Source organism: Parasteatoda tepidariorum, chromosome 5 (assembly GCF_043381705.1).
Source record: "Parasteatoda tepidariorum isolate YZ-2023 chromosome 5, CAS_Ptep_4.0, whole genome shotgun sequence".
Taxonomy (NCBI): Eukaryota; Metazoa; Arthropoda; class Arachnida; order Araneae; family Theridiidae; genus Parasteatoda; species Parasteatoda tepidariorum.
The window spans coordinates 24,031,129-24,045,320 of record NC_092208.1 but is presented as its reverse complement, the minus strand read 5'-3'; the positions used below and the strand labels follow the sequence as shown (position 1 = coordinate 24,045,320).

General features: G+C 31.3%; 1 protein-coding gene across 3 annotated transcripts in view; it reads right to left on the bottom strand.

The window, feature by feature from the left end:
• Window positions 1–2,181: 2,181 nt before the first annotated feature.
• The window catches only part of LOC107451303 (uncharacterized), a 32,180-nt gene continuing 20,169 nt past the window's right edge, over window positions 2,182–14,192 (bottom strand). For 2 of the 3 annotated variants that reach the window (XM_043050766.2, XM_016067357.3), the window contains exon 2: window positions 10,660–11,220. In XM_043050766.2, coding sequence (XP_042906700.1) covers window positions 10,666–11,211 — 546 coding nt within the window. In that variant the 5' untranslated portion in view covers window positions 11,212–11,220 and the 3' untranslated portion in view covers window positions 10,660–10,665. Of the gene's footprint in view, window positions 3,282–10,659; window positions 11,221–14,192 lie in introns of those variants that run through there. The other variant, XM_016067356.3, reaches the window with a different exon arrangement.

Below are 14,192 nucleotides of genomic sequence, written 5' to 3'. Positions count from 1 at the left end.
TTTTTTTATTGGTAATATTTACTAATAACTTGTTATGTGACTGAAAATAAAATTAAAAATTAATTTTAAACAAATTTCTTTATACTTTAGTTATTCTTTCACAATGCAGTCATTTTGACTGCTTTTGGGCAATATAGGTATTTCAGTTTTTCTAGTGTTAAATGTGCCATTTCTTGTTCCCAAAGCATCACTTAGATTGTGGCGAGGGGAGTTCCTCATCTAGACTAACTATCGTTATTTTTGATGATGTTTACATTTTTAAATTCTATTCGTTCTTTTAAGATATTCTTTCTTGATTTTTTTGGGCTTCTTAGAAATTTTGTAACACATTTTTTTAAAATCTTTTTAAGGAAATATATGAGAGCATTTTTTTTTCTTTTGTTGAAATTTTTAGATACCCAAACAGATTAATTTTGCGCAGTTAAATACTGAGCACGAGTCGTTGTATTCCGTGGTTTTCATATCATTCTTCCGAGCATTCTAATAATTAGAAGTAAGATATGTAATTTTTCTGCGAATATCTCAGAATTCCCCGCATCATCTCAAGATCATTGGTTCGCGCACTTCCGCGAATTAAAAACCTTATAAACCGACAAAACTTTTGTTAAATCCTATTAACGAGACATTTACATACACATGATTCTTCCGCCAATTTGAGTCTCTTGGTTCGGTGGATTTTCACCATTTTGAATATTTAGAACAGAGCTAGAATCTGCTAATATAGTGAGTCGCATTCGCGCGATTTTAATATCAAAACATCGATTATCGTATTTACCTTACTTAAAAGTTGCGTGGTGCTGTTCGTATTCACGCGATTTTAATATCAAACATTGATTTTCGTATAAACCTTATTTAAAAGTTATACGTTGCTTAGTCATATTCACGCGATTTTTAAAAATCCAATAATCGTGATTTGTATTTACGCGCTTTTAAAACCCAATGTCTTGTAAGAAGTAAGTTTTTTCTAGACTTGGTTACTAGAAAGATGTAATGTTCTACGTAATTTAATTGTAAATGTTCGATCAATAAATTATGTTAAATATGAAACATTTATGTTATGTAAATTGATATCTTGATATCGTTTTTTTTACGCACATAATTTTCAATTCGTGTCACGATAACCCCAGACAGGGTCGTAAATATTTTCTTATTAATCTGAACAGTGATTTTGAAAGTAAGGGCAACAAATTGTATTAAAATTTTTTATCTTTGCTTATTACATTAGTAGCTAATTTTCTTTCAAAATGGAAATAGAATGGAAGTTTTTCCCATGGTTTTTCCACACATGTGTCTTTTACAAAATCATGAAACTACTTTATCGCTGCTTTTAATTTTAAAAAGCACTATTCTGATTTATCAGGACAACTATGATCTTTGTAGCTAAGAAATATCTGTCATTCTACGTTCTTTTTTCATCTTATTATAAACTGTTATAAGCTAACAATGAACTATTGTTTTTTAGTGTATAAGATAATTCAGCTAGCTACTAATATACCATTTATTAGCCACTAGAGTGGCTCGTGGGACAACACTTCTGCTTTATAACAGGAACAATAAAAGTTGAACACTTTGCTTTATAACAATATCAATTCTCATTGAAAATGCGCTATTTTCTCAAATATTCTTTTAAGGAAATAAAAAAAAATCACCCAAATCTTAATATTCGTATCCCCATTGAATTCAGTTCTTAATAAATAATATATACCTTCCTGTTTTTTAATTTAAAATACCTAGAATCGAAAGATATTTACGAACGTTATCATTATAAAAAATTATAATAATAATAAATAAATTAAAATGATATCAGCACACTATTTTGTTAAAAATGTTTTATTATTATTATTATGGATGTCTTTTAACATTTTGAAATTTTAATTTGAATTTTTGATGTGATAGAGACAAATTGAATTGAATTTCTTGCTTTAAATATATGCAGCCGTTTCTTCGAATCAAATAATTCTAGAATAGATCACCTTTCTTTATTTATTTTCGCTATCAGTTTATATTGCTATGTGTTTCAAGTCTGAGTAGTTTTTAAACTTTTCCATCTCACAAGAATTGATTCTACCCTACAAGAAAGCTAAAATCATAATGTGTGAGTACGATACATTCGCACATGATAAGATATATATATATACATATANTTTATATATATATATATATATATATATATAACCCCCACTCTGTACTTCACTGTTTCTTACGGAGTTAAAATAGTATGTTTTTGAATTCCACAGCTGTGACATCAACTGACTTTCTTTTTTCCAGGCATCTGTAGTCCATTCTTGCTTTCGAGGAGGACGACGTGTTTAGATTCGTTGATACTCAATGGTTGCTATTATAGGCAGTATCTCTCTTTAACGAGGCTATTGAAACATTCGTAAACCTTTACGATAAATGTCCAAACAATGGCGACATCTACGTTGAAAAATTGTCTAATCAGTGTAGTTCATTTTTTAATGGAGGTTATTTAGCTTCAAATATCTTTTATTGTTTCATTTTCTTGTGCTTTAAACGAAACTTACTTTCTGAATTACTCACGTATGTGCATAGATTGACTCTAATGAATATGAGAATGAGAAACGATTCTTATGGTAATGAACGATTCATTCAGATGATATTGTATATACTGATTCTGCTTGTTACATTTTAGGCTGAGAAACCACTTCAAAATAAGAAGGTGGTGGTGCACTAGGAGACACTGAATCGTGATAGTCCATTGATCCATAGGGTGCAGATCGAATCGAACCACTCATTAGTTGACCTTCAGTGCATGGTTCACTTCTTGCTTGACTAAGTTGTGCAGCAACAGAAGCAATACCAACAACAACAGGCAATCCAGTCTGCACATCAGTAAGAGTTATGTGCCGACTGTTTGAGGCGGCGTGTTGTGGAGAGATGGGACTTTGCTGATTCATTATTGGATTCAAGGGACTTTGTCGGTTTATGGATTGAGCAATAGAATTTTGCTCATTTATTGCAGGATTATTGCAACTTCGCTGGTTTAGTGCTGGAGAAACTGGAACTGAATCTTCAGATTCGCTGTCATTTCCATACTCTTCGCAGCAAGCGCTGCAAAGACAATAAAGAAACAAAATAAATGTGATGGTCACTGCTATGCCTACAACTATCCAAATAAATAAATTGTCAATATCTTTTTTGGATTCATTTGCAGTGCTTTGAAAATCTCTCATGATGCGAGCTTTTCCATCCCCATCTATATATACATTCATCCAACCTTCGTATTCCAAATAAACTTTATGATTTTGCATTTCCAATCACTAAAAAAATAAAAAAGTAGTCAGAAAACTAATTTTTTTTGTAACTTTTAGCATTGAAAATTGATAGTAATCCCCTCCCCCTAAAAATTGTTGAATCTACAAAAATATTTTTTTTTTCCTGTAGAAACCATTTCTGTTAAAACAAAGGGTTACGGGGATACTCTAAGAATTCCCAATAATTTTTTTTAACCATTTCCAACTGCTGAAAAACGTAGAAAATCATCAAATAAAATAAATTATGAAAAAATTTCAAGAAAAAAAACATAGCATTGTATATTAGAAAAAGAAATTAGCATTGTATATTGGAAAAGAAATTAGCATCGTATATTAGAAATTAGCATTGTATATTAGAAAAAGAAATTAGCATTTTATATTAGAAACAATTTGTTTGTGTTCTCAATTCTAATTTAACCATGCAGATATGAGACTATATAGACTTTCACACACTTGAAGTGAGTTATACTATTTAATCTAAATTATAGTTTCAATAAAAAAAATGGACTATTGAAAGGAGCTATTAATTAGTATGGAAGATAACTTTTTTGTAAACCTTGTGTTCCAAACGTTACTGCTAAAAAAAGAATTACTGCTGTCCAGAATATTGAAATGGATAAACATGTAAGAGATGTTCATCTTGTTTAAACACGAAATTAAACATAAAAACGTTAAATCTAATTAATTTATCCACAGGATCAACGAAATCATCTTTTTAGAAAGATTTATGGAACCTTCAGATATTCCCTTAGAAAAGCTGAATAATTCTAAATTTTGCTAGTTTTTACAAAGACACACTGATCATGTTAGACTTCACGAATCCACAGTACAAAAGAATTAAATTTTTTTTGTTGTACTTAAACCCTGAACATATCTGGAGATACCTTTTAAGGAGGAAAATAAATTGTAATAATTTATTTTCATTTTGAGGGCGTTTTTGAGGTTTTTAATGTCATTTTATGCAATTTTTAAGCATTACCTGACGGATTTTTTAGCTTTTCAAAACCCGGACTTTAAAAATTTTCTCACACTAATTCTACGGAAATAACGTGTTAAAAAAATTTAAACAACGATCAGAGGACGACCTTTAATGACTCGTTGTAGTTCATATATTTACCTCTCTCCCCTTCCCAGCGAAATAATAATTTCTGATACTTACAGAGTAAGGATATACTTTATGATCGTAAAGAAGAAACTTAAGCATTTTATTAATACTATTGAAAGAAAGGCAGATAATTTGTACAATCCATTTCGATAATTTAGGCCAGCGGTAATTCGATAATTTGATCCACACAAAATTTAAACAATTTTGTGCGGATCAGCAATTTTGCAAACAAAAGAAAAAAAAGTGAGACCAATTAACAATTAGATATACAAGTAATGAATATTGTGAAAAAACAAATCGACACACCTACATACGTATGACGAATATTATATATATATATNGACAGTAATTAAAATTTGAACACGCACCATTATTTAGTATTACAAATATACAATAGATGGCAGCATCACAACCTTTTACGTTTATTTTAAATTGATAATAAATAATTCATAGCCAGAAGGTAATTATTTTAAAAAGTTGAAAATATTAAGTAATAATTCTTCAAAATCTTATCAATAAAGGTCGTAATTGATTGCTGCTAAAATTATATTCGGAGTTATTGTCAGGTCTGCTCTTTTATTGATGAATTTAAAAAGATAGACTTAAATAAAGATACAGCTTATTATTAAAAATAAATAATTCAGCAAAATGAGATTAATAATTTCAGAAATATTCAATTAGTAATTTCAGAAATATCCAATAAATATTTATTTCTATGACATGGTTCCATGAAGGATATTCTTATCATTTAATACTCCTGATGTAAACTTTATTATTTGCTAGATGGCAGCAGTATAGTGATTATTATACATTTTGTCTTTTGTAATTTTTCAGCTCTCTGTTTGAGATATGCTGCTTTTTATAATATATGGTAAAACTTATACATTTTAAAAGTTCAAGTGAATGAATGTATATATATATATATATATATATATATACATTCAAGCGCAAAAATTAAAAAACAGGAAATCTCCAAAATGTGATTCTCGTTAGGATGCACTTCTCTACTCTACACAGTATTTTAGATAAAAAAAGAAAACAATTATCATAAGATGCTGGGTACCGGGCTGCAAATTTACAGTCCAGCAAACTTTAACGACTTGATCTCTTTTTTGGAGATATTTCTCTTGGTAGTAGTTGGTCATAATTACAATGCAAGCTTTTTTAATTCAAAATTTGTAACCTAAACAAAAAAAAAAAAACATTAAGTTTTTTATTTATGAAAATGCAAAACGGGAGAGCGGATCGCTAAACGCCGCTTGATTGGAAAATCGCTACCAAACTCGGCAGCTGCCCAGTACCACGCTATTTGTGATGTGACTCACGGGTTGGAAACCTCAGTTGTACATCTGCTGGATAATATAAGCGTAGCTTAATTCTGACCCGGCCCCAGTAACGTGCATCCAAGGGAATGCAGGTGAAACGTCGTACTGGAAACCTTGAAGTAGTCAACACGGTGACCCAACGGCACGCTGCACAGGTACCCCGCGTCACGCTTGATAAACAGCAATACGTGACGACGGATAAAATAGGAGTAATACTATTAAAGCTATGTTCGAAAAGGCATTTCGAACATTAGCTTTAATAGTATTTACAGAAATTTACCGACAACCAATCGACTTGAATGGTTTACAAAGTATACTTAACAAATGGAAGAAACATGCTTTAAAAAGCAGCAAATAGTTAAAGAAAGATTACACAAAAAGAGCTCGGGCTGCAAGGACTGGCTCACAAAAACACGGGACAGCAAAGCAGTTAATCTTAGCATTGAATCTTTCGTCTGAGTCTGTCTAGTTATCTTCGGTTTGATGGGCACGTTCTTTTTAGCGCTGAGTGATTTACATTCAGATTTAAACTCAACTTCTGATTGGCAACTGTGCAATTCACACATTTACTTTTATAAGAGCAGTCGCTCGTATTGTGACAAGTTTGACCGCAGTATGCACAAACTTCCTCATTACGACTATCTTTGGCCATGAGGCCGAAATGATTATACTTATAGCACCTCAGTGCTCTTAGGTATTCATTCACCACGTGAATTTTCCAACCAAGTTTGACGCTAGACTTCTTAAAAATTCTATTGGAAGTTTTCGAGTCGACCCTCACGACTCTATGGTTTTCTTTTTTTTGTCCTTATGGGAAAGACTACTTCCATTTTTTATTCTTCAGTTCTTCATTTTGTTCTCGGAGTCTTGTTTCAAGCTCTTCCTTCGATATTTCGGACTCTACGTGAAAGAGCATTATCCTTGGCGACTTCTTAGTAGGCTTTTCACAAAAGTACTTCTCGTCTAAACCCTGACTCTCAAAACCCTTAGTTAGTTTTCTAACGTCGCGTTTGGATTCCATTCGGATCAGAACTCCCCCGTTTTTAACTTTTTTTTAGTCTCTTAACACCTAAGCAAAGCTCCGAGGGCTTGATGTTTTGCTTGAGGAACTTTTCAGTCCTTTCAGAGGAACCAGTTTCTTTGGGTCTCAAAATAACATCGTCGTCAGGCTTAGCCTTGTGAACAAGAGTACTGTCTTAGCAACATCTGCATACGTTTTGGTCCCTTTTTTAATCTTCGTATTGTTTATTTCGTTTGAAGCTCTTTCTGCTTCTAGTTGCAATGTCTTGATGTAAGATCAAACCTCGTTTCGTTGCTGGATAATATAATATAGTCAAAGAAATTCATTAGTAGGAAGAACGTGAAATATAATTTTACAATAGGTTACTAAGCTTTATGATCTTTAACATATTTTTTATTTTGTTAAAAATCATGAATCAAAATTTATTAATTTATTTTATCCATTTTTGTAACTGTAAAAGACAGACTAAGTATGTAAGTATAACTACATGCCAAAGGGAAGTTAATAAGACTTATTGACATTGATTTTGAACTTAAACATTAATATATAAAATATTCGTAGTTATGATTAGAAAAGTATCCTCCAATTCGCTGATCTATCAGATATATTTGTCCTATTTTACTTTTAGTGAATTATTCTGTCTTGTTTCGGTCTTAATAAAACATTGAACAGACGAAATCGTCAATCTTTTTATAAGTATCATACAAGTATCATACATAAGTTATCATACATAAGTTTTTATAAGTATCATACATAAGTATCATACATTGTATCTACACATACATTTATGGATTTTTCACTATAAATTACAGGACAGAGATCATAATTATTTTCTGAGAGATCATGACTATTGCTTTTAAAAGTAATAGTACTTGAAAAATTTTATCTTGATTCTCTTAAATTAGAAGCTAAATTTACAAATTTTTGGAACCTAAGGAATTAGCTTTTTTTTTCTCTCTATAAATGTGTCTTTTATTTATTATTAGCTGTGGTAATCACGGATACTATATCGATTCTCTTTGTGGCAAACAAATCAAGCCACTTTTAGTCCCATAGTGGACTGATCTTAAATCATAGTTCCCAGTAGATTACCAAATTTAAGCATCGCTGGTAGTTTCGTAAACCGAAAGTCTACATAAGATTTGTCCGAAATGCATAATGGAATGATTCATCTCCACTTCTATCTCAAAAACCTAACAATTTACTAAAAGAACAAGGTTTAAGCATTAAGAAAACTGTTGAATGAAAGAACATTCTGAAAGAGGAGTTAAAAAATGGTTTCTAAATATTTTATTCCTAATTAAAAAGAAATTGTTTCGAGTACAGGTGTGCATTACGTAAATTACATAGTATTTTCAAGAGTTAAATCAATCCTTGAAATAAATACCCGATCCTTGTATGGCTGATCCTAGCTGCCTTGCTCTCCTCCCCCCCCCCTTCCATTTTCTTCCATGTAACGTTTAACCTATTCGGGACGAGTGATTCATAAAAATATTCGTATTAAATCAGGATGGGGGGAATAAATAGCAGTACCTTAAATGTGGTCATAGCTAATTTAAGCAGACTCTTATTTTGCTTTCACTTTAATCAATATTAGTCTAACCACATATCTAATCATTGTTAGTTCAAAGTGTAATAATATAATTTTTATTTTGAACTAAGCAGTGATGAATTAAATAAATCAAACTATTATAACCCCGCCCATTAATAAACTGCTAAAGAATTAGTCTGGTTGCCAGCTTTATCTTTTTACCCTGATTGATAGCGTTTCATACTGGCGGGTATTTGTGACTGTCTGTGCAAAAGGGTTAACGGTAATCATTTTTAAGACTCTGCTTTTTTATTTAAAAAAATAAGAACTTCTTTATTGCTCTTTTATTTGATGCTTCTTTATTTATTTGATTATTACTTACTATTATTTGATGCTTCTTTATTTATTTGATAATTACTTACTATTATTTGATGCTTTTTATTTATTTGATTATTACTTACTATTATTTGATGCTTCTTTATTTTTTACCCAAGGCTACGACTTACAGAATCTGTATCCCCAACACTCAATTAAACTCTGTTTGCATCTTAGCATCCACACTCTTAGCGCCTCAAAAAAAAAGTTTTCCATGGTTGTTGTTGATAGTTCATTACCCAATACTCAGACTGACATCTACTACTAGTACCTTCATCCAATGAGATCTTAAAAATTTTATGATATGTTTTAATCGGCATATTGTATAGTTAATTACATAAAACTAAAGAATTTTTTTCCCCACAGAAACCTCAATTATTAAAAAAAAATATTACTTGGATGTGAATAAATGTTCTTCTATTAACATCTTCATTTGCAATCATTTCCAAAAAATTATATACATATATTTGTCGTAGGCTAATTAATAAAGCCGTCACTTTGTAAATGTCTTTGGAATTTACTTTACCCTGTCATTATGTCGCATACTCATATAGAAATGTTAGAGAAATTTCGCAATTTCACGTAGAAATCTTACATGTTTTCGTATGTATGTGCCACGCAAGTTCTGTGGTGTGTTCTTTCTGTGTAGAGTCTAAGACATGACTAAGCCTAACGAACAAAAACAGTTTTTATTGTATAAAATATGCAGCTTACTGTGTCGTTAAATAAAAACATAACAGTTGTAGATTACAACTAAACATCGGCATTATAGTGAATTAAACTCGCTGAAACCTGGAACGAACCCACAGTCACCACTGCATTCCTCCTTCTACCAGACTGATTTCTTACTTTCTTCACCAAACTGCTTTTTATAACACCATTTAAAGATGGTGCCACTTTGCGAAAGATAACTTTCTAAGAACTGTTGATTTAGCAGATAATTTGCATAGCGCATAAAATGTTTCCAACACGGAGATTCTGTAGTAATTGCGCTGAGAAAACACGCGTGCGTGAACATGCAATTTGCACCGAATAAGTGTTAAATATCTCAATGAAAGAGAAACTCTCTACCCCCGTTTTTAACTTTNCTGGAACGAACCCACAGTCCCCACTGCATTCCTCCTTCTACCAGACAGATTTCTTACTTTCTTCATCAAACTGCTTTTTATAACACCATTTAAAGATGGTGCCACTTTGCGAAAGATAACTTTCTAAGAACTGTTGATTTAGCAGATAATTTGCATAGCGCATAAAATGTTTCCAACACGGAGATTCTGTAGTAATTGCGCTGAGAAAACATTCGTGCGTGAACATGCAATTTGCACCGAATGAGTGTTAAATATCTCAGTAAAAGAGAAACTCTCTAAAACTAGTTCTAGAACTTTCACGTATCATCTCCGCACGTTCTCCGCACTCTGCTGAACTGATAGCACATGACACAAGCACTCCTCAAACTACGCCTCCTCCTCCGTTTTTTTAATGTATACGTCCGTGAATATGCGGAATGATAAGTGAAAGGCTAAATCTCGCCATTGCAGCAAAATAGAGAATTTAAAAAATTATATAAAAGTTTTTCCCTTTTACGAAGAACAAAAAAAAAATGATTTTGTAAACAAGGAAAAAGTACAATGATTATGGGATTTTCTATAAATTCATGCAATTTAATTTGTATGAATTCCTTTCACGAATATGCACAATCGTTCAACAGGGGATCGTGCACATCAATAGTGCATGTTCCTGGTCTCGTTGGAAAGGGGGAATTAATAACTACTAAAAAAATAACTTAATTAATAACTAGGGGAATATACATTCATGAGATAAGATTCTTAGAAAGATATAAGATTCTTAGATTCATTGTAAATAACATAATTTTACATTGTATTTTTTCCTAGATTTCTAGAATAAATCATGTTGTGGAAACTAAGCTAGTTCCAGATAAGTAAATGAATGAAAGTATTCAATATGTCATAGACTCTGATTACTGTGCTATGAAAAACTCGAAATGATCGAGTCATTACACGATGCTATTGTGTTTACTTTTTATTACATTTTGAGTGTGGAACTATTTCTAAATAAGAGGGTGGTGGTGCGCTCGGTGAAACTGAATCATGATAGTCCATTGATCCATAAGGTGCAGATCGAATCGAATCACTCATTAGTTGATTTTCAGTGGATGGTGGCTCACTTCTTGCTTGACTAAGTTGTGCAGAAACGGAAGCAATATCAACAACAACAGGAAATCCAGTCTGCATATCAGTAGTAGTTATGCAACGCCTGTTCTCCGGGGCGGGGTGTTCTGTTACTGGCGAATTAATCACTGGAGAAACTTGAGCTGTAGCATCGGGTTCGTAGTTTTGCCTATAGTGACGGCAGCAGGCGCATGTAAGACATATAAGAACCATAGCCAATATGCAGGTCAATGCTATGGATACAGTTTTCCATATGTTTATAGAGAAGAAATCTTCCATGGATCTGTCTGCTGTGTTCTGAAAATCTTCCATCATGTGAACTCTTCCACTCTCATCAAAATAGGCATCCCTCCAACCTTTGCCTTCCCAATTAACTTTAACATTTTGCATTTCCTTCAACTGAAAAATTTAAAAAAAATAGTCAGGAAAAAAAATGAATTTTTTAAAAAATGTTTAGCAATGAAAATTATTAGTAATTTTTTTAAAATCTGTTTTAACAATTCATCAGGGATAACTTTTTTAAATTCCAAACCTCTGACACTTCCTTCTTCCAAATAATTTAGAAAAATGAAAATAACTGTGAAAATTTAAAATAGATTATTATTTGAACTAATAAGTTCGAAAACTGGTCATCTCCAACAAAACTAGTTTTACAGGAGAGACAAAAAACTGAATAATTAAGTATCAGCTTGAGAGCTTTTTTTTTTAAAAAAAATTTCTATATTAAAATATGACTGATTACAGAATATTCTATCGAAATATCGAATGACAACGTCACTCAACTTCGATGATAAAAGTAATTAAACCTTGGAGATGACCAGTTTTCAGATAAAACCTTAAAACGAATGCTATACTTTATTTTTAACAAGTGAAAATGTTAATAGTTTGTCATTTGGAAATGAAATGAAGACTTTATTTAAGTATTGGACAACATATTCATTGTTATTTGCGTAAATTCAGAAATCTTTTGTGCTGGGCACTAACAAATTTCTTCATAGAAAATCAAAAATTTTTGTATCGTATTTTTTTTTTTTGATGTTTGCAATTTTCTGTACTTTATGGTAACTCAACCAAAATATGCTTCCTTAACTGTTAACTGGTTATAACCAGTTAACAGTTAAGGAAGCATATTTTGGTTATATAGNTTTCTGTACTTTATGGTAATTCAACTAAAATATGCTTCCTTAACTGTTAACTGGTTATAACCAGTTAACAGTTAAGGAAGCCTATTTTGAATATTTAGCGCCACTTATATGGCGCTATATATAGCGCCACTTTAAGGGTACCTTTTTTGTACAGAGTAAATATTATTTTGCATAAACCACCAATGACAGGAGATTCTTCAACTTCACCTTGTGTAGTGCTCTTATAAGTAAAATTACTATAATGTGACACTTGAAACTGTTGTTTCGCCTTTCCAGCTTATCCATTAGGAGCATTTGGACAACACATTTTTCTTATTATGATCCGTCAGCGGCATTTGAAGTCAAGTATTTTTTCGTCCTCTTACGAAGTTAAATTTCGAAAGCGTTTTTCGTTAAATTTATTATTGCCCTTATTTTGTTGCTATTGTTTTGTTTTGTTAATGAACTTAAGTGAGTGAGACGGAAAGGCTGCTGAAGCTGTTCTTGTAGGTTTGTAGTACAGAAAATAATTAAAAGTGTAAAGACAAAACAATAATAATGAAGGATATTTTTCTTTAAAAATATGCAATCAGTAAAACATTCTTCCAATAAAGCCCATCTGGGAAAACATTCACAAAAAAGATGTTTATTTCGTTGATTAAATTATAAATTGCAACTATATCAGTGATATTTCCTACTGAATCATCCATAACTAAATTCAGATTATGCGATGTACAATGCACATGATCGGTATTGTCATATCGCTTTTCAATTCAACTTGTAAGCCATTATAAAAACCTTTCATAACGGCAGCTCCGTCAAAGCGTTGCCCTTAACATTTTTCCAAAAAAAATATCTATTTTTTTTCTCCCTAAAGAGCTGCACACTTTTTTTCCGTTAGATCTTCAGCTTTTTGGTTTTTTAGGGAAATAAAGACTAAGAATGGTCCACCAATTTTTATATTTTCTTTGCTATTAATAGAAACATGCCTTCTTACAATGATCAGTTTGGGATAAATCTTTTCGTAGTATCTACATTAGTCGAAAAGAATTGAGATTTTTTTATTACTTCTAGTATGTTGTTATTTCATTTTGTTTTTATTATCCACTACTTACTTCATTTTGAGTTCTAACACTCATATATTTAATTTAGCTTTGAGCATTTTCTAAATGGCTTTTAAGAGACATTGATTGTACCTAAATAATAAATCAATAATGTTTAAAAAGTTTTCTGATTTATTGTGGATGTTTTGGGTGTCTTCACGGTGTCCATTGAAAGTCTGACTGCAGGTTTACATAGTTGTTATAACATCCAAAATTCGTTTTAATTTTTCACGCAATACATCGTTGACTTTTGTAATGTTGTTAAGATATCTTTTTTTTTTGCACACATGCAACGCATACATTTAAATGATCTCTAGAAGTTTCGTGTTCCTTTATCTTTTTACTCAAAGTCGTCTCTTAAAGTCCTTTTGCATCCTGTACTGTTAAAATCTGTAAACCTTTATCAGCAAAAAGTCAACAAGGTTGTCAGTAAACGCTACTTAAAGAGAATGAATAACATAATCACGTCCTCTCTGAAATTTGCCCTGTTTTAAGTTTACAGATATACTATTCTGAGTTAAAGGAACGATTTGTTTCAGAATCCTAAGGACCATATGAGTTTTAGGACCTATCAGTTTATTTGCTACAGAGATCACATCTTTGACTATAAAATCTTAAGGATCCTTTTCAAAATAAAAACCATCGCCGTTGCTTATGTTAGAATTTAGCAAACTGGACTTACTTGACTCGAAACTTGTGGCGAAAATTTTCAGTTATAATCGTTTTATCCTTTGATTTTGTAACATCATAAGATACAGTACTTTCGTTATTCGCATTGAATCGTGAACTTCAATTATTATTATCCGCATTTATATTTTCTTAGTCAATAAAATCAGTATTCTTTAAAGAAAGTATTAATCTTTCTATATTTGTGAATTTTTTTCCTTCTTTTGCTTACTAAATTCTGCACCAGATGGTTAGTTTTTTATAATTTTTAATGAATAACACCTAAAATATCGAAATGAAGTGTTTGTGAAAAAAAATTAATGAAATGATATCTATTGGTTGAAGTGCATGGACAAACGAAAATATCTTTTTCATTTAAGCAAAGTGCTGTCACATTTAAAACAAACGTCTGGTTGGACAGTTATCATCCTTTCTATCCATATATATATATATATATATATATATATATATATATTAT